We start from the raw sequence: 20,172 nt of genomic DNA, 5'->3' as shown, positions 1-20,172 counted from the left end.
TAAAAGGCTATGTTTATGTTGTAAAGCAGGCATCTGAAAATTATGACCAGATGTTTGTTAAGAAAGCAATTGTTAGAAGGCAATTAATCAATTAAGATATTTGTGTCTGAGCGGTAAAGATTTGTGTTCACTTGGTATTTGTATGATTAGTGAAGCGTCGCGAAAGATTGTGAACCTGCAGTACTCAGCCAATGAGGACCCGGGGGAGAGAGAGATGACGTAGGGCAATAGGGGATAAAGGATGGAAGACTGTTTTCTGTGTGTGCTCCTGCTTGCAGGCGGCCCATCATTGCAATCGCGAATAAAATCTGCTTTATCAGAGAAACCGTCCTAGAAAATTATTTGGATATTTCCAACACATGGCAATATTATATAATACAAATGATGTCCTTAACATTTAAGGCTACTTAGAAATAGACGTACCAGCCAGACAGAACAGTTTTTATGGCACAGAAATAAAGATAAATAAAATATCGTAAGATGAATACAACTAGCATCCTATTAGTATGAACTTTCATTTTATGGAGAGAACTTGTGCACATTTTATTAGAGATAATAAGAGAAGCATTTCATTTTTACAATTTAATGCTATCAGTGGCATAATCTTTCATTATTCTGGCCTCATGAAACTGCCTTTGCAGAATACAGCTTTAAAATGTAGGTCAGCATTAAAGAATTTTGAAATGAGGAGAAAATGCTGTTTATCCTTTGAATGGGCCCTTTGTTTTAGTATCTATAAGGAGAATTGCTCTCTTCTCCAAATCCTTTCTCTCCAGGAGGAATCAGCAGGCAGGCCCATTGTGACTTACTTGAAAGTTAGGAGGCTGAAAAGCTTTACAAGAATCATTGTAATCTCCTATAAAATATATGCAGGACTGAAGTGTAGACTTGGAGTTGTTGGTAGCTTTTCAGCACATACCAGAGAAGGATGAGGTGATTAGAGTTCTCACAAAGTGTTAATCCTTCAGAAATGGAAAGTTTAAACAAAAAAATCCGAGCCCTTGTTTTTCCAGCAGATGAGCTGGTGCGAAGAGAGCAGCACCTCTTCTTTCATTGTCTGCAGTCTATCATTGCTCTCCCAAAGTTCACATACTGAAAATGTTATCGCTGTAAATAAATAGCTTGTCTCTAAAATTGTGCCCGTTACAAAGCACTGTCTCAACTCATTAAGAAAACTGTTGTTAGCTTTCTGCTATTATGAAAGCAGTTTCGATCAGACCCAGAAAAAGATAGTAAAAGTGGGGTAAAAGACATCCTTTCTGGCAAATGTCTTCTGCCAAACATCTTCCAACCCAGTTGTGCAGACTTAGTTTTATCCATCATACTGATCATACCCCATGCTATTGACTGAAATCTTATGCTTTCTTAGAGTACAGTTTCCATGCAAGCTAACAGTTCCTGCCCACAGAGAAGGTAGGATCTCAAAACACCAAAGAACTGTGGGTTTTGGAGAGAAAGTGGCCTTCGTTCACAGATCCATAGTTGTGCCATCTGCCGAGCCCTGCTCAGGACCGGGTCAGGCATCGGCACTGATTCCTTGGTAGAACTATTGCAGGAATTCAGAAACCCTCTGTGTCACAGACAGACCTGAGCATGCTTCCCACCTGTTCAGCCACCAGCCACTCGTGTTTCATCAGATCTCTTAAGTTGCTCAGTTTGTAAGGACATCTTTCAGGAAAAAAAAATCGAGCTTACTCCTTGTCAGATGCAAATGGTATTTGTAGAAATGTGACTGGTGGAGCTAATTTATCCCCTTGGGATATTACTGTGTGGATAGATAGGAAAAGTCTGATGTTTTTACATTATCTGTAAACACCTCTCCTACGTCTAATTGCATTCAGAAAAATGCATTCGGAAAAACATGCTTCTGTTCCATTTGTGCATTTTCTTCAGTTGTTACCATCATTTGAGCAAGTAATGCAACTTTAAGACTGGAATACAGCACGCTTCATCATTTTTAATTTCCCACTGATGGTATTTGCTATTAGACACTTTCCAGTGGTGACAGAGGAGTAGTCTAGATCATGATGTTCTGCTTTACATGAATGAGGTACTCCTTTTTAAGTGTACTGACACTCAAAAAATCCAGCTGCTGACTGGAAGCACTTGCTGAAGCCTCCTGCTCAGCATACTGGGTCACTATCGAGCATCTCTCGAGGGTCAGTGCAGAGTATGATCTACACTGTTAGTGTGGCTAAGGGTGAGAGAGTATTTCCTTGTGAAATGGTGCATGTTGGATTTTCCTGTGCTTTTCTCTTTATAAAGAAAAATCTGGAGTCTGAAGCAAAATATTATGGTTACAGTGAGGTTGTGTTTTGGTTTGGTTTTCACCTAATGACCCACATTTAATAAATGGAATTAAACCATCTCAATTTCTTCAAGTCTGGAAGTGGTGAGAGTTCTGCACTGCTAGCATTATTTTGGTATGGGATCACATATTGGCCCTGGATGCTAAGCTTAGTCTTTTGTTTTCTAAAATCTTTGTGTTGGGAATAATCTCTGCTTAATTATGTAATGAGCTCCATGAGCCTTTGAAGTTAAGACCTCTATTATAGTAATTAGTGCAAAGGGGAAATTACCTTTGCAGCCTGTACTAAATACTGTTTTATACAAGATGTTTTCATGTCGTATCAAAATATCTTGCTTCCTGCACTTGTAAGTGCAGTAAATTAACTAAAAATGAACTACTATGGCAATATGCAAAGGAACAAATGGACTCAAACAGGGAAGAGAACGTGCAGTGTAAGTTCATGTTCAATGGCCTGAACTTATTTCTCCTTCCTGCATGCCTTTGGGTAAGTCAGCTTTATTTTACAGGGGGACCTTAAGATGCATTCCTCCTTCTATAGGAAATGTATGGGTCTGCTGTGGTTTTTCCCATCGAAATCTGTGGTAGTGTTGGATGGGGATGTGGCATAGATGCTCCATCACCAAGTGCTGAAGGAAGAGAGGTGAACCAAGAGCCCTCTGCCCAGTAGAAAAAGATACAGAGCTTTTCTTGTGGCTTTCTAAAAGTCTGTGAGCTCTGGGGACAAATCCAGTAGGATGGATTATTGATGTCGGTGGTGCTTATTGTTGGAAGTAACACGCATTTGTGAGTACAGAGCCAAGAAAGGTTGTCTGCATACTGCTCTCTACTGCTTTGAGGTTCTCTAAGTGGAGTAGACTTCGCCAGCTCCAGAGTTTTCTCCCAAATAGGAGCAGTGATTCCTTTTAATGTAAGAAAACAGTTATCTGTCTGGTTTTGTTTGTTGTAGAATAATTCCAAGTATGTTGTTTACTTTTTGTTTTAGACTCTTAAGGACCCAGTCTCTGGATTGGTACTATAATAATGTGAAGAGCCGCTTCAAGTGTTTTGGAAGTGCCAAAGTCCTGAAGAATTTATACAAGAAGCATAGACTGGAGAGTGGAGTTTGTCCTGATGTAATAGGTAAGAGCAGCTGTGTTCATTTGTTATGACCTTACCTGCTTCAACACAAGAACTGAAACAATGAAAATTCTGAGAATCTTTTTCCTAAAAGATTTTGTAGTGTTGTATCTTTTCAGAAATACCATAGTAGAGATAACAAAGAGATAAAGTGCCTCGAGAGCCATTTTAATAATTTAGAGAATGTCTAGTTGTAGTTACACCTCTGATAATCTTAATTATGATACTTCTGCTCAAAACAGAATTGTGATCTTCAGTCTGTGAAATAAATTGGTTGCGGTTTGTATTTGAGTCTGTGTCCCAACTTATATCACAGTTCTGAGTAGCCAATGAGTGAGGGAAAGATTTTGCATTCAGCATTTGGCCTGAGAACACTTCTGTGGCATTTGAAGCAAAATTTAGTTAGCATGGGATACATTCCGTATGTCTAAGTGACCAAAACTCAGTTTGTCCTCAAGATTTTGCTATCAAAGATCTCAAACTGGCCACATTTTATTTTTATAAAGGTGTATGTAAAGAGTTAAAAAACTGATGAAGAATTGATAGCAACCTTTAAATGAAGAGACATGATCCTTCCTTAACAATGTGTTACAGCGCATCACCCCATAAAAATAGTTGGAGATGTAAAATAGATTCTAAGTGGTGTTTTTGTCATGCTGGTAATTTTAGTGAATTAATTAAAGCTCAACTAGATGAATGTTTGAGATCTCATTGGCTTTATTGGGCCAAACATTTTCCTAGTGTAATTCTTTCAAATTCTACAGCAACTGTAGCTTTTCTACAGTTTTTAACTTTTTCTGAAATTATGTGGGATGGCCAATGGCCTCTCTAGTCCCAAGTGAAAATTCCAGTTGTTTCTCGTGAATATTGTTGTAAACTATTTTAGGAAGCAGTGTCTGATGCATTCTGATTTATTATTATCTTGCTGTACCTCCATCAATTTGTCTTTGTAGAGAAGATTCTGTAACAGCTGAGAGCAAATATGTGTAAAGGCAAGACTACATCAGTCAGGATGGAAATAGGGCTTAAAACTGAGGGGAGGGATCCTTCCGAACTTTCCTGTGATATACTCTCTTTCCTTAAGCCACACTGTCATTGGATTTGTCCCTGAGAGGTACAGTGAACAGCTCAGTGACAAGATGCAGTGGCATGTGCTCTATCTGTGAGACTTTTCTGAGGAAGGTCTTTGAGTCTAAATGTCATGGCTAACTTTCTTCCATGTGACTGTTAGGTAAACCTTTTGTTCCACTTGAAGATAAATTCTAGCACAGATATCTAGTTTTGTCTTATTTATACAGCATTGCCCTTTAAAGTGGAATCTATTTCAACCCCAGGTCATATTAAAAGCAAATTCCGAGTGCTTAACTTTCACCATGTGAGTTTTATATTCTAGTAGCTTCTTCCTCTTTCTCTTTTACAAATAATTTTTCATTTAAAAAGGAGTCATATTTTGTGCAAAAATTGCTGCAATCATGTTTTATATAAAAAGGTAAGAAGAATTTTCCAGTTATCCCTCTTTGTGTGCGTTGCCTCTGTACCTCAAGAGAATATCCTAATCTAACAATGCCTCTGCTGTAAATGGATATTTCTTCTACTAACATGTGGTGCTGTCTTTTTTGAGCAGAAGGAGGTTGTTTTGAAGGAAGCTTTGAAAATGATGGAAGCATTTGTGGCAGTGATTCTACATTCTACAGGCAGACAGAAGGTACACTGCTAAAGACTCGTTTGATTAAAACATAGCCCTTATGAATTACTGGACAAATGGCCTAGAGTGCTGAGAAGTCTTGTTCACAGATCCAGCCATCTTTTAGCTAGAACATTTAGAAATATATTAAAAATCTTTTGTGTTCATATGTGCCATGCTGAGATTTCATGCTTCAGTATTCAAGATATTACACGCTTATTCTGGCATGATTTTCTTAACATTCAGTATTTGCTGCTTCTCTCCTACTTCTTTTCTTATGTTCATGGTTTTTTCTTTTTTTTTTCTTATATCCTCTTAGTGCTTATAGGAAGCTTACGGATTTTCCCCCTATGATTTCCTCCTTATTTACTGAAATATCATGGTTTATGTTATTTAATATTTGAATTTAAGAAGTTACATGGAAGTTGGTAGAAAAAAATTGCTCGCTCTTTCTCAAGGTGTTTATTTTGCTATGCAAGATTTTGGGTTGAGGAAATAAATTTAGTCATGAACGAAATAGGATTTGAAGATATGTCTGGAACATGGGTCTAAATTTTGCATTCTGTCATGCAAAACATAAATAATGAATGCGATAATTTCAATTTATTCTTCACCTAGGACACAGCATGATGGATACCCTTGCTGTGGCCTTACGTGTTGCTGAGGAAGCAGTGGAAGAAGCTATTTCTAAGGCAGAGACCTACAGTGACAGCCTGGTAACATCTTCTAATACAGTTTGTTAATTTAAACAGAACAATTGTATTATTTTAATTTGGGTAGTGGTACTAAGAGAAGTAGATACAAAAGAAACAATGAAAAAAGAGTAGTGACACATGTATAACCTACAGTGTTGAGTATGAGTTTTATGAACTTGTATTCAAGATACATGTTGCATTTCAGAAAGTGGCACGTGATGTAAGTACCTGCAATCTCTTCCCACAGTGCCAACAGGACATATTACCCATTTTCTGATCTGTACAATTTATGTGGGAAGTCTACAGGTATTTATTGGCAACTATCTGTTTTCATGCAGGACAAACAGAACGAGGCTTGTTACTTGCAAGAACACAAGGAGGATCTCATAGAAGAGCTGGCCACAACCATTGTGCAGAAGGTATGGCAAGCATTTTTTACTTCTTTTTTATTTTAGCTTATTTAATAACCAAAACATGATCCTTCAATCTAGTGAGCTTGGGCTCTAGCAGAAAACAGTATGACATCAATATAGGAAGTACACAATAAATGACAAGTTGCAACCTCAACTATCACAATGAAGGCTTAACCAACTGTATCTGACAGAGACATTAGTGTGCAAATAAGATTAATTTAGTGCCTAAAGTGATGGCCTACACACTCAGAGCTGAAAGGTACAATTCCGTTGGTCTGTGATATACTGACAGGGAAGAGGAGAACCCTCCTTGCTCAAACTTAAAATCTGTGTTTGCCAAAATGTACAAAATTTTCCCCTTTAAAGGAACAGGCACTTGACTATACCAACTGTACTGAACTCTGCATCTACAAAACATAGAACCATTACGAGACAAATATTAACAGTAATATTAGAGAGAGACAAAAAATCACAGAACTCGTCTGATTTGTTTGGCTTTTTCTGGGAAGCTTTGTCTTCTGCCTGCAGAGCAGCAGGTGACACTATACAGGACCAAAATGGAGGGCTAGTTTGAAACAAATACCCCTTGAGACTGCCTGCACAGTCTGGAGCTAGGCAAGACAAACATGAACAAACTGATTCTTAGCTTTAGTGATGAAAGAATTAGCCACAATGGAGGGTCAACTCCCTCCATTTGAGCTAACCTCAACCACATTTGTATATGAGATGCAGCATTTAGCAATATATGAATGACTAGAACAGGAACATGTGTTTACAGGGTTATCAAGTAGAGCTAGAAGAGCAGCAGCTCAATGGAAAATAATCTTCCTTATTTTTTAATAGGGATCTTAGAAGATCAGGTCTCCTTACTACGTCTTTGATAGTTCAGGGCCTATATTAGTTAAGCTTGAATTACTACCACATTTGTTAAAAGCTGCCTAGCAAGATCTTTTATAGGATAATATTCTGTAGATATTTTAAACTGGAGTTGGGAAATGTATGGAAATGAAGCACAGCAGGAAATAATCTGTCAGTGTAGGGGGAAAGTAGTTTATATGATCTTCTGTCTCTCAAGACAGTCTAGATTTGCAAGAACAAAAATAGTGTCTAGACAGCTAAAACCTCTTTGTTTTAAGTAGAAATGTTTCTAGATGTCATAGGAGCCTCTGAAATTCCCCTCATGTCTACTGTTTTGTGTGTCTTTGCTCTTGTCTGAGAAAATACCTGACATTAGATGCTGCTGATGCTTAAAGTGTTAGGGTAGGATCAGGTTTCCACGTTTATTTAATTCACTTCTGATGTTCCTCTAGGCATTGATTATGATTTATTGTACCGAAGCTTGTGTGCTTGCATGCAGTCTGACTTTAGATGAGAAGTGTGTGTGCAGCTTGTCAGAATCATCCTTGCATGAGCTGGGAAAAAAAGCGAAGGGAAACTGTTTTCTAGAGAGTCTGTCTTGAGAAAGAGTTAACATCACGTTCTCCACCCAAAAAAAAGTACCTTTTTTTTTTTACCCCTCCTTCCATATCCTGCCCTCCCACCCCACTCCCCCAACCTTACAGATTATAAAGAAGCAGAAAGGCAAAACTGAGCAGGCTGAGGCTGACTTCGAATGGCCACCATCCAGAAGCAGTGGCCTGGCATCCGTTGCTGTTTCAGATCAGAGCATGCTGACCTTTCCTGGGAGTCGCAGGGGGTCATACACATTATGGGTGAGTGACTAAGAGAAAATATTGATGTTTTCTGCTGCACGAAGCTGCAGTATTGAAATCCTGGATGAGTATGCTTCCTGCCTGGAATGATGCATATAGACTTACAAAGAACAAGCATTAAATCTGTGTGTTGACAGGCACATCACTCAGTTTATAGTTTTCATAGGACATTGTGGGTTAGGGAAGTACATAACAGACGTTGTACTGCATTGGTGAGTGCATTAGGGAAAACCAAGTTCATTCCAAAAGTGGTTTTGCTGCTTGATTTGAATGCTAACAAGATACCATGCCTCAGTGTTTATTCCTTAAACGTTTTGTGTTCACTTAGGTTTTATTTGGATTTTTGTTGAATGTTATGTCGTCTACCATGCTAGATTTCTATAAATTATATTTTGTTCCTTAGCCATCTTAAGGAAAACAGTCACTACCAGCAAAACAAAACAAAACAAAACAAAACAAAAAAAAACTAAAAACAACTTTACTGCATCATTTATGCCTTATACTAAAGAGTATTTCCACTTCCTCGCACTTATTTCTCACCATAATGCCTTTAGTTCCTGCTTATAAAGCTGGAGAAAATCTGACAAGCTGCATTAGTAACGTTTTAAGAAGAGCAGCTAGGGAAAAGAAGTGAAAATAAGTCATAGGCTTGAATATGTTGTTTCACAACTGGAGAGCAAAGACAGTGACAGATGAGTTCCAGTAAATTTTGATAGAGTGGTTTAAGCTGCTGCTTCTGAATATCCTGCTGCTGTGCTCATGCAGGCTGCTCCCCCACAGCAGAGCCTTATCTCCAGCTTAGTTTGCCAGCTTACGCTGCCAGTGAAAATAGATTTACCCCAGAATATAAGACTGTGGGCCAGAATTGCAGAGATAAAAATGAGAGTATCCCCCCATCAACTTCCAAATTGGAGGAGCAGTGCCTTTAAGCTGCTGCTGTTTACCAGGCTATCACAAATCAGAGTGGGCATGTTTAGGCGCTTTGCTCTGCAGCTCCTAGGCTGTTATGGTTGCCTACTAGGATAGCAGAAATACAGTCACATTCACTCTAGCAAAAGGTCTGCTGGAGAGTGTACTGAAAGACAACTTGCACAGAGCAAATTTAGAGCAGTTACTACCTGCCTGATACTCAGCAGCAATGGTAGAACAACCCCAAATGCTTTTACCTGAGCTTGCTTTCCATTCAATATTGCTTTCATCCACCTATAAATGCTAAGCATACACAGCAGATTTGGAGGGCCGAATTGCATTAATTTCTCCTCTGTTTGCCATTTGAGAAAGCTGTCTATTCTGACAAAAGTATTGCAGTACTTCATCTTTCCAAAATGAAAGCCTGGATTCTAGAGAAGTTGGCAGTTAGATCCTATGACATTCCATGAAAAGTTCTTTACACTCTTTCAGGAAGATTTTAGAACTCTTGTCCAAATTTGTGACAGCAAATCTTTATGAGCTCCATTGCAGTAAGTGAAGCTTTCCTAACTGACGGCACTGATGTTCACCAAAATAATGCAAACCCTCAATTTTCCTGTACATATCTTGTCATTGAGCTGTATGTGATTGTTGTCATAGTTTGAGCAGATATTAGCCACAAGAAGCCTAAGGGAAGGAAAAAAGAAAGCACTTTAAATGTGCTGTTTACAGAGGCTGGAGTTGTCTATATACTCCTGTTTCCCTGTATGGATTACTTAAGTAGAGTTAGGTCTTTGTTACAAAGCAAAGAAACAACTTAGTCCTTGAAGTAAGCAGAAACAAGACAGGTTAAATGTAAGGGAAGAAATTATTAACAGAAATATAAATAGGCAGAGGACAGGGAAGTAACGATCTCAAACATGAAGGCAATTAGAATTTCACACGTTTGGACTAGAGATTTATCTTAAAGCAGATATCTGTATTTATATTCTGTGTAGAACATAAGACACGTGGCTTAGCTAGCATAATAAAGCTAACAACATTGGTACTTAAGGCAGTTGGGTGCCATAACACTGCCCAGTAGAAACCTGTATTTATCACTGCATTGCACTGTATTACCAGAAGCTTGCTAACAGCACGGGGAAGCTGTAGCGATCCCAAATATAATAGTGGGGTTACGCTTGCTGAGCAGTTTTTTTCTAATCACAGCTACTTACATGGAGCTCATCCACATCATCCAGAAAATTCCAGTGGGCGTCCAAAATCACCAGCTTTGAAATGACCATTACATTTGTTCGGTTATCTCTTTGTAGATGTGCACTGTGGAAGCCAACAGACGGGCTGCATGAGACCTACTTGATTAGAGGGAAATCTATTGATCTCCTCCCTAATGAACCCTTCCCACCTCGTATCTCCCTGAGATATGTTATTGATTGTTTAACTGCAGTATTGTGGTATGGCAGTAGCCAAAAATACTGTCTTTTCCTTTTTTACCTCTTCGATTTCTTCAAGATCCCTTGTCTGTCCTACAAGTATATATTTTTTTTAGCACAGCTGACTATTTTATTTCTCCATCTCATAAACAGAGATAGATGGCACCATCTGTTTCTCATTATCAAACAGAGGCTGTACAGTGCTGGGATAGGAGGAGCCTAACGTGAAGGATGGGTGATTCCATGCTCCTGCAATCCCTTTCTACCCCATACATCACTGCCAGTGAGAGCAGTTGGCATATTGCATCCCATTTAAACACTGATGGAGTGCGGGTATCCTGGTGTGCTTTAAGTGCTGTATTAGCGGTCTTTACTTTACAGCTAAAAGATTGCATATATAAACAGAAGCTCATCCATAATTTATAGTATTTAAAACAGCTAGGGATATAGGGAAAAGGAGGATTTCATTAAATACACATTATGATGCCCCTCAGGGGAAGTGGAAATTTACTGGTTAAGCCAATTATAAGGTCCGCAGTATACTATGAGTTGTGGGGTTTTTTTTGTCTTTTGTGTTCTTTGAATGCTTTAAAGTCTGAGGTTCAACACTGCTTTGGAAATCCCTGCAGATTTTGCAGGTATTCTGTACCTTTGTAGGTTTGTCCCAAACAAATATTTGAAGAACACCTTTTCAAGGAGGAGCTCTGTTCAGCAGTCATGTGGTGCAGTAGGAGAGCCACTTCAGATGAGGGAGGTGTAATGCTGTAGGAAGTTTTTGCCAAAGCCAGTTCTTACCTCTCAACAACTTTGTGTCAGAAAAAAACACATTTATGGCTCATTACTATATCATGTCATAGATGGATCTTTCAGCTTTTCTGCGTCAGCTGGGATCAGAAAGTTGCACAGAATATGTTGCCTGGACCTACTTCCAATAAGGCACGCATGCTTTTATGCTGGATCCTGGTGGGTTTTATTTACTCGCTTCTTTACACAACCTATCACAGAATGAGGAAGAACAATAAACTCTGAAGTGGAAAAGCCCTTAGTGCGCTAGAAATAATGGGTCTTTTTAAATTCACTTCTATTTTGAGCAGATCCAAGTTTCTCTAAGTATTTTGCAGGTTACGAATCCTGCTGCCATCTACTGGCTTTTCAAGTGTAACACTGAAGTCTCATTGGAAAACTGATCAGGGCTAGCTGACCATTTGACTCTTCATGCATTTCAGATCAACGCATCCCTGGGCACAGTCATCTGGTTAATTTCCTCCCTTCTGCTGCAATAGAAGGATAGGCTACAGCTGCTTTTGCAGTACTATCTCAGCAGTCATTATCACCTTTTAAGGCTTCAGGTAGCTAAATAATCAGTGCAAAGCTCAACATGGCAGCATTGTCCTTTTTGAGTTGTGTAGTTTGAATTTGTTTGAGATGCAGCTCTAGCAGAAGATTACTCATTCTTGGCTGTGTAGTACTCTTTGTGCACTTGACAAACATCCAAAAAGACAGCTTTGGATTCTAGATATATGATCAAGCCCATGCAGGCCTAAATTCAACTGAATTACTTTTACTGCCAGCAAGCCAAGATAGGTTTTAAGGCATGACAGGAAATAGGAGAGGGGATAGAGAAAGATGGTTGTTCTGCAGTGTTATTTTCTGAAGAACATAGATCGTGTGTGGTTCTTTCAGCTTTGTTTTGTCTTAAAGTTGTTATCCTAACACACAAAGCCTTAACATCTGATTTAAAATTCGTGATGCTCAGAGAGAGAGAGAGAGAGGCTGCCTGACGCTTACTTTATTTTTAGTTGAAATTGGTGTGCAATATCACAGAGAGAAGCAAACAAACACGGAATGCTAAAGATTTCTCTGTGGAGGAGCTGTTTGAGTCAGACATGCTGTGATCTGTGATGGGTGAGTGCTCTTCTGAGCACGACTTCACGGACAAAGGTCAGAATGGGACATGAAAGGTTGAGTGGGTGTAAGTCTGTAATAGTTGATGTACCAGAAACCTCTATAGACTTGCTCAAATACATCCATGCTATTGATTGAACTAGCTCTTCTATGTTCCTAGTATCTTCCTAAATTGTTAACCACTTAAGTACAATAGAAGGGTGTTTATACTCATTTGCTGGAACCAATATTTAAATATTCCTTACTACTAGCTTAAAATCCTCTTCATTAAAAGCAATAGCATTTTCAATTTGTTATTGTTCGGGGGGGGAAAAAAAAAGTCTATCAAACACTGTGGATTATACTTCTGTGTGGCGCTGTGTAGAGCTTTTTGCGTGCTCAGCTTCAGTGGGCTGGTTGGGGAATAATCTCCTGCCGCTCTCCATTGCGATCTCCAGATCCTCAGGATCAGATAATCCAAGCTGAACCAAAACAAATGTACACCCAAACATGGCTCTATGTGTTCTTTCACAGCTGTGCAGTTCATACTGCTGATGGACTGAGCACTCCCTTGAAGTCCTTGTAAAGGATCAGAGATGCTGAGGGGAATGGCTGTCTGAGCAGCCAGTGGCAGGATGGCAAACCCACGTGAAGAGCAGCCAGGCTGCACCTGTGGCACCAGCAAGGAAGTCGGCTTGGACAGCCCTGCAGGAATGGATGCTATGAGGTTTTGGCAGGACAGGGAGCGGTTTTCTTTGCTTTTTTTCCAGAATTTTTCAAGAATTTGCCCAAGTAGCTGGGCTACATGCTGTTAATCAAGGTGGTGTTTCAGGATGGGATGATACCCTAACCAATTGAGTGAGAAAATCTCTCTTTCATCTGCTTATTCTTGCCCCTTTTCAGAAGCCCTAGGGTTGCTAACAGATCCTTTGCCACATACAAGATTAACTAAGGAACAGATGCTTGAAACCCTTGGTATTTCACACCCACTGCTAAATGTCTGGACTGCATACATTTGAGCAGAGGGAAAAATCACTTCCAGGGATAAATATGCTGTGGCAGAGTGGCACCATTCTCAGGCTCATCTCGTCTCCTTCCTGGTGTGGGAGTTTTCATACCAAAGAATGCAGTATCTGTTGATGTTTAGGGACTGCTACAGTGCTTGTTCAGGTGGGTGGCACCTGCTGGTTCTGTCTGTGCACTGATTGTATTTATGGAGCGCAGATGAGAAGCGAGTGAGGGCTTTTTGCTGCAAACAGGCGTAGCTGTAAAATTTGCAGGCACAGAGAGAGGTACCTAAGTCATCTGTGTTTGTGCTGGCAATTTCAGGCTGCATCACTGAATAAACAAGGTGGTCTTCAAAGCTCAACCCAGCAGCTGCCCCCGGGTCCAAGCCCAGAGGTGAGGTTCCAGTGCCATGGAGGCCCTGCAGCTGCCTTACCCTTATGGCACCACAGGTTTAAGAGAATTCTTTATCTATGCCAGATAAGTGTAGATAAATTAGAGTTTTGCTACTTAAAATAGACCAAAGGAATAGGGTAAAACGGAAGAGAAGTGAGGGGAAAAACATGCAAAACCCAGAATATTCTTTGTAGACTTCAATTAGTTGCTTTTGGGTCCTATTTTGTAATACTACTTTGGCTTCTGTTTAGAAGCAAGAGGAATTGCCCATTAATTACACCACTTCATCTTTTGAGAAAGAATGTAGAGCAAAATCTGCCTATTTTCTCTCTAAATAATATATATACATACATGGCAGTTATTCAAGGTAAACAATCCATAGTTTATCATCTTTAGATTCAATATTTGCAAGTGTGTTTTTATAAAAAATTGTTCTTCCTTAAGGTTACTTATTCTCGTTTTACTTATTTAGTGTTCCAAAGCGTGATCTTGTAAATTGTTATAGATGTTCAGCTGATGGAATGTTTATGTAATAATAGACTTTGTACGTGATTAATTTTTATCCTATCCTTTAATCTTCAGAAATCATATCGCCTATACAAGACTATACATAGAAAGCAGATTGCTTTTAGTTCTATGCCAGAACAAGATGAAGGCTAAGTTTTCTTCATTAAGACTTTATTACTATGTAGCAGAAATTGCCTGAATAGGTGGGGGAAAGAGAGTAATACAGTGTTTGGGATTTCTTTTTGAAACAAACATCTCACAGCAGGTGCCGGTAGGCAGGATTCGGTGGGCACTCATCTAACTGAAACGATGGGAATGCTGTGACTGTATTTTGCATGCCGTGATGTACTGCACAGCAATTCAATATGCAGCACGGACCTGAGAGGGAGCAGCATGTATGGGGAGCACAGCAAATGACCTGCATGGTTGCAGTGCCATCTGTCGATGTTTAAATTTATTGCAGAAACGAAGAAACGAACAGCTGAAGTACTTCAGTGTTTGACTACAAACAGGAGGGGACAGGACAGCCTTGTAATTTGCACTTGACTGACAGGTTATCACTTTCTGACAAAACAGAACCTCTGGTTAGAAAAGGTGCCAGTAGTTTTAGCTGGTCAAGAACGACCCTCTTGACCTCTCTTATCTTTATAAATCAAAGCTCCTATACTTCTGTCTCCTTTTGAAAGTCATATTTAGGCTGTTGCATTATTTAGATTCTTGTGGCAAATGCACTGGACTGGTCTGTCAGTCACGAGATCTAATTGCTGTTCAGGTTTGTAGGCAATTGGTAAAGATGCAGGGCCATGACTCCTCCATTCAGTCAACACGTGCCCCTTTTTCCAACGCCAACTGACCCAAGGGCCTGTCAGTGCAGCTGACCTTCCCTCAGTCTCCCCTCTGCCTCTACACACAGCTACATGGAGTACCAGATAAGCTTCCAATCCTGTTCCCTCATGTGGCAGTGCAGTCAGCAGACATACGTGGGCTGGTAGCCCAGACAGAACTCCCACAACTGTACGACTGCTGAGTTACCTGAGCCAGCTGGTTGATGTGCCAACCGAGGTTAGAGCTTTTGCTGTGTAACCTCACCTTAGGTGACTGACTTTCTAGTTTGTCTCTACTTCTAATTGCAAAAGAAAAGGAGGTCATGAATCATTTTCTCGTCAAATACAGTCAGCAATCAGAACAGTAGTTAATTAGTGATGGATTTACAGGCAATGCTTGCTTCTGTGCTTTGAAAAAAATGAGCATGTCTGTGCCACTGTATACTGATTTGTTCTCATGCCAGGATGTACTTCGTTGTATTCCTGCACCAGGCTTGAGTATTGGCACTCCTTTTTTTATAGTAATTAGGACTACCTGTGGTTGTACCAGTCATTCTCTTAGGAGAGAATATTTACACTTGCACTTACGTGTGTCTGAATAAAACAGTTGCACTATGTGTTATTCCGGCCTTAACTAAAACTGGCTTTCAGAGCAAGAAATGGCCCAATCCTTTTATTTACAACCTAATTGGAGCTCATTAGAGCACTGCCATTTCTTGGTTTGTCTAGATAGAACAACTAAACAGCTGCAAAAGTAGTAATGAAGTGTGCTAGTTCAACAGCCCCCTACAAAGCATCATTTCACTCTTTTACAGTGTGAATACAGAGGTGCAATCAAGCCATCCTAGCCTGGCATTAGCAGTAGATTCAGCATATTACTGGTTCTGTGCTGCCCACAGAAAGTTGACAGAGGCTGCGGACAGTTTCCATCTGGCCTGACCCAAAGGCTTCGGGACACAACTTAAAAGAATCAATTTGTCTTCAGTAACACATTTCCAATGTGTTTGAGGTCCTGGGCTGCTACAGCACATTGAACAGCGTGCTTCCCTGTCTCTCAGTGCTGTTTGTCAATCAGGCTGTTAAGGTAGCCCTCTCCTCTTTAAAATCCTTCGTGGCATTGCATATCTTCTGGTCTGCCCGAAGGATGTATCTGCCTCACGGTGTGCATGCACTCGAGTTGGCTTTAGGTTGCACAAGCAGTGCTGCAGAGGAAGAGGTCTTCGGGCAGGATTTGCCGAGCTCCTTCCCTGGGATTTGCAACCCATGCCAGGTTCTGTGTTATCGCAGCAAAGCTGTTAGCAGATCTCAAGTTAGCTGAGAGCTAAGTGCAAACACTGCCACTGCCATGATGCAACCTTACTGGGATGTTTATGAAATGGTGAGTAGGCAGGCGAGAAGCTGCCATTTAAACAAAACACTAGTTGAAGCTGTCAAACCTACAGATTATACATAAATAAGGAAAAGCGTGTTGCTTTCATTATCTAAGGCCAGGTTATCATTAAAGAGACTACTTAACGTTTTCCTGATTATTTTTTTCTCCTCCTTATGATTCAGTTCTTTAAGTAACAAGGGAAAATAGAGACTGTAGGATACTAGTTCTTCCGGGTTCCTCCGCATCTCTTATCCCTTTGTTTGCCATGTTCTCCTCAAGGGAATATTCATGGTACTGGGCAAATGGAGACAGCCACAACTACATGCTATTCTCAATACGTGGCAGTTTTAACACAAAAATATCAGAGCATATGGCAGACATGAACTGGTCCTAAATAACTGTAAAAATGTGAAGTTTTGTAGTTAATGGGAAGATGTACAGTTAATTAAATCTTCTGGCATGGTCCCACAGGACACACACACAGGAGCATTTCAGATGGGAGGAAGCACAGCCAGAACAGCCATTTAAACATTGCTCTCACAGCAGCAAGGATGCCCAGCAGTGTTTATGCTTACCTGGGAATTGAAGGGACTTGAAAGTATCTTAAAGACATGTTATCCTTTTCCTCATCTACAACAAGTGCAAAGTAGAGCTCTGATACAGGAAAAGTCTGGCCCTTTTGAGGTTAACAGATTTAGTCAATTATCTGTAAAGTGAACATCAGTTAAAATGTACAAATCTTTCAGAGTGTCAGCTTGGTCCCTGTAAAGTAGTTGAGCAATTGAAAGCATACTTTTTAATGAAACCCTAACACACAGACAATCTAAAAACTCCGTAATGAAGGCCTAGACAGAGTTTTTGAGTGGTAACAATTTCTGAGGGGAAGAAGCTAGTTGTCATTCTAAAAAGTGATCACTTCTGCCATTCATTTAGTGCCTAAACGCATAGTGCCATCAAAAGCAAAGCCACTAAGTAAAGAAATAAAATTGTGCAGTATCAAAATAGTGTCAAACAGATGTTAAAACATGATTTGAGCTGCTGTATCCGTGTTTCTAGAATTGCACATGTAAGATGAGAGTGAATTGCCTTGAAATCAGCAGGGCACTGCCAGTTTTCTCCTTTTTTTTTTTGACAATCTGGCCTATTTTAAATACGACTCGTGTAGCTGATCCCAACAGCTAAATCAAAGCTAAAATGTCTGATGTTTCTGTGTGGATTCAAAGGAGAGGACCCTTTCCTCTCAGTCACAGTCAGAGCTCATTAGCCAATCACAGTCATATGTTACCTCATCTTGACTTGAAATGTGACCTTACTACAAAAAGATAGGTGTGCAATTGTCAGTTTTGTTGATTGCATGAAACTGCCCAGCGTATTGTAAGATATGTATATCCTAGCAAACAAAAGAATTTGGCATTCAAATCAGTTGAGTTGCAGATCTATTTCTGGGGAACAGGCTGTTTGTTTGCATTTTCTTTTTAATTTTTAACTTCTGAATATTGTTACAACAGATGGTCTGTTGAGCCAACAATAGATCATCATGTCTCACCACAATGGGATCTCTTTCTGGCTAGCTTGAATTGGAACTGGTAGATATCAGTCCTCACCAAGCGCATTCAGAACAGCTACACCTTAATTGCTCCTTCCATCTGGCCCCTGGTAGTACAAACAACTCCCTGCCTCCTTGCATAACATCAGGAGGACACGTGGGTAAGCAACCTAGCACTGAAGCAGTTCTTTTGAACACATTAAATTCCATTTCTGGATGCTCACAGACCCCACACTTCTTTGAGTAACAGAATGTTCATGTTAATTACAGAAAAGAGTTTGATAACTAAATATTCCTGCTATTAAATTATGCTCTTTGATTTTTATTCCTGCAGAGGTCTCAGTCAGCATTCTCCCTGGCTAGTGAAGATACACCCAGCAAAGGACTAGACCCTGCATCGTCTGTGACTGAGGCTCTTTGGAGGCAGCAGAAAGGACAATTCAAGAAGCAGAAGGAACGCAAGCTCTCTGCATTACCCAGCTGGAAAAGTGTGGACAGGCTAAATGAAACAAGTAAATATTTCTAGTACGAATATGATTCTTTTTTTTCAGTTTTCACTCCCTTGCTGTCTGTAATAGGGATTAGGTTCACACTCAGTGCACATTGCCAGTAAGCACACAGAGTCAGAATCCACGCTAAGGGCTCTGTTTTGTTTCTGTGCAGAATCAGGTGCTAGGTGATCCTTTGCAAAGCAAGCACATCCCCAACTAGAAGGATGGTCACTAACATACAACTTATAAAATAGTTTACAAAACTATTTTCTTTGACAGTTTCTAATTGATTGTTCTGTTTCATCTTTACTGGAGAAGCACATTATGGAGCTAGAAGGTTTCCCTTGTCTAGGGAGGGGTAGCTGCTGTCTCGTATCCATCTTTTTTCTTTATTGGTGGACATGTTTTTTAATATGTTAACAACCCTTAATGAGCTTAAAGGTCACTTATGGAGCACTCTCTCTTCCTCTTTTGTTGATACTCTCACATTAGCACATACTTGACCACTTGTGGTCAAGTTGTTTACCTTGTCACTTGTTTTGCACTTTTATCACACACACACAAAATCACAGAATCACGGGGGTTGAAAGGGACCTCTGGAGATCATCGAGTCCAACCTCCTCTGCTAAAGCGAGTTCCCTACAGTAGGCTGCACAGGTAGGTGTCCACTGTGTGGAATAAATAAGACATAAAGCAAGGGCCTCATCTAGGAAATTTCTGTTGGCATCTGTGCTTGCAGAGGTCACATATGAAAATGTCTACGTCTGTATGTCTGTTTGGTAATGCTGAGTGTTTCATGATTGCATTGGACTGTATGACTGCTTATCCTACCATTGTTTTTTTCCAATAACAGATTCAAAATTTGGGCCTTTGGGAAGTTGATTTTGGAGTATTACAAAGCATTAGGCATCTAACTTGGACGTGTTTCAGAGCTTTTAAGATACAGGAGCCTCAGGGCTGTGTTGTTTTTTTTGCCTAGTTATTTGTCCTCCAGTGAAAGGAGTCTGCAGATGCCTGTAGCCTCCCTTCTGCTGCACAAGTTAACATTTGTGAGGCTACATAGTGAACCAAACAGTGAAATAATTCAAGTTTAAGATTCCCCTCACACATTTATCTTCTACCCTGATGAATTCACCTGTGCAGCCCTGCAGGTTTGATGAAGCTGTATGGGTGAGAACAAGCAGTTGCCCTAGATTAAATGCCCTCTCTGTGTACACTGGATATGAATGCGAATGTGAAAATAAGTGGAGCAGCATCAGAAGTTAGCCCCATTACTAAGCCAGCACCGTGGGTTTTAGAGTGCAGTTCCCTGCTTGCTTCAAGGTGACATAAGTACAGTCTGTCACTGAAGAATGTGGCTTCTGCTGTTGGGGTGCCAGTTTCCTCTGCCTCTCTTGTTCTGGCCACGTCAGGTAACTGCTGCACAAAAGAGCAGCTTAGTTTTCATCCTCACAGAGACACTAATGATCACGTTGGCACAATGGGAGATAGTGAACTGCTCATTTCAGCAGCAGCCCTGGCTCCAAGGGACACAGCAGCAGAGCTGACCTGCCTCTTGCTGTTGTTCCTCCAGGACACAGGAGCTGCTCATTCCTGTGCTTTCTCTGCTTTCTCTCGAGGCAGCTGTAGAGCTGCTGCATCTGTCTGATCCCTGCAGCAATCCCTGATGGGACTTCCCATCAATTCCATTTGTGTTTTTGTAATGCCAATTGAGTTAGAGAAGCTGGGAGGCTGAAAATTAGACAGCATGAATAGTGTCCTCTACCTGAAAATTGAGTGGTAATAAAGTAGCATTAAAATGTGACTTAGCTAAGTATTCTTTATTTGTGAACTGTTCCTTCAGTCTCCTGTTGGAAATGTTGTTTTCCTGGGCA

At 40.2% G+C, this 20,172-nt stretch overlaps 1 protein-coding gene across 4 annotated transcripts in view; it reads left to right on the top strand.

The window, feature by feature from the left end:
• The window catches only part of MYRIP (myosin VIIA and Rab interacting protein), a 201,615-nt gene that overhangs the window by 151,347 nt on the left and 30,096 nt on the right, over positions 1-20,172 (top strand). For 2 of the 4 annotated variants that reach the window (XM_085226523.1, XM_085226525.1), the window contains exons 4-9: positions 3,294-3,430; positions 5,049-5,132; positions 5,730-5,827; positions 6,145-6,225; positions 7,782-7,931; positions 18,142-18,319. In XM_085226523.1, the coding sequence (XP_085082649.1) occupies positions 3,294-3,430; positions 5,049-5,132; positions 5,730-5,827; positions 6,145-6,225; positions 7,782-7,931; positions 18,142-18,319 (728 nt within the window). The remainder of the gene's footprint in view (positions 1-3,293; positions 3,431-5,048; positions 5,133-5,729; positions 5,828-6,144; positions 6,226-7,781; positions 7,932-18,141; positions 18,320-20,172) is intronic. The other 2 variants (XM_085226524.1, XM_085226526.1) reach the window with 2 other exon arrangements.

This window comes from Meleagris gallopavo, chromosome 6 (assembly GCF_905368555.1).
Source record: "Meleagris gallopavo chromosome 6, MGAL_WU_HG_1.1, whole genome shotgun sequence".
NCBI classification, from domain to species: domain Eukaryota; kingdom Metazoa; phylum Chordata; class Aves; order Galliformes; family Phasianidae; genus Meleagris; species Meleagris gallopavo.
The sequence above is the reverse complement of the archived record's forward strand: the minus strand, read 5'-3'. Positions and strand labels throughout refer to the sequence as shown.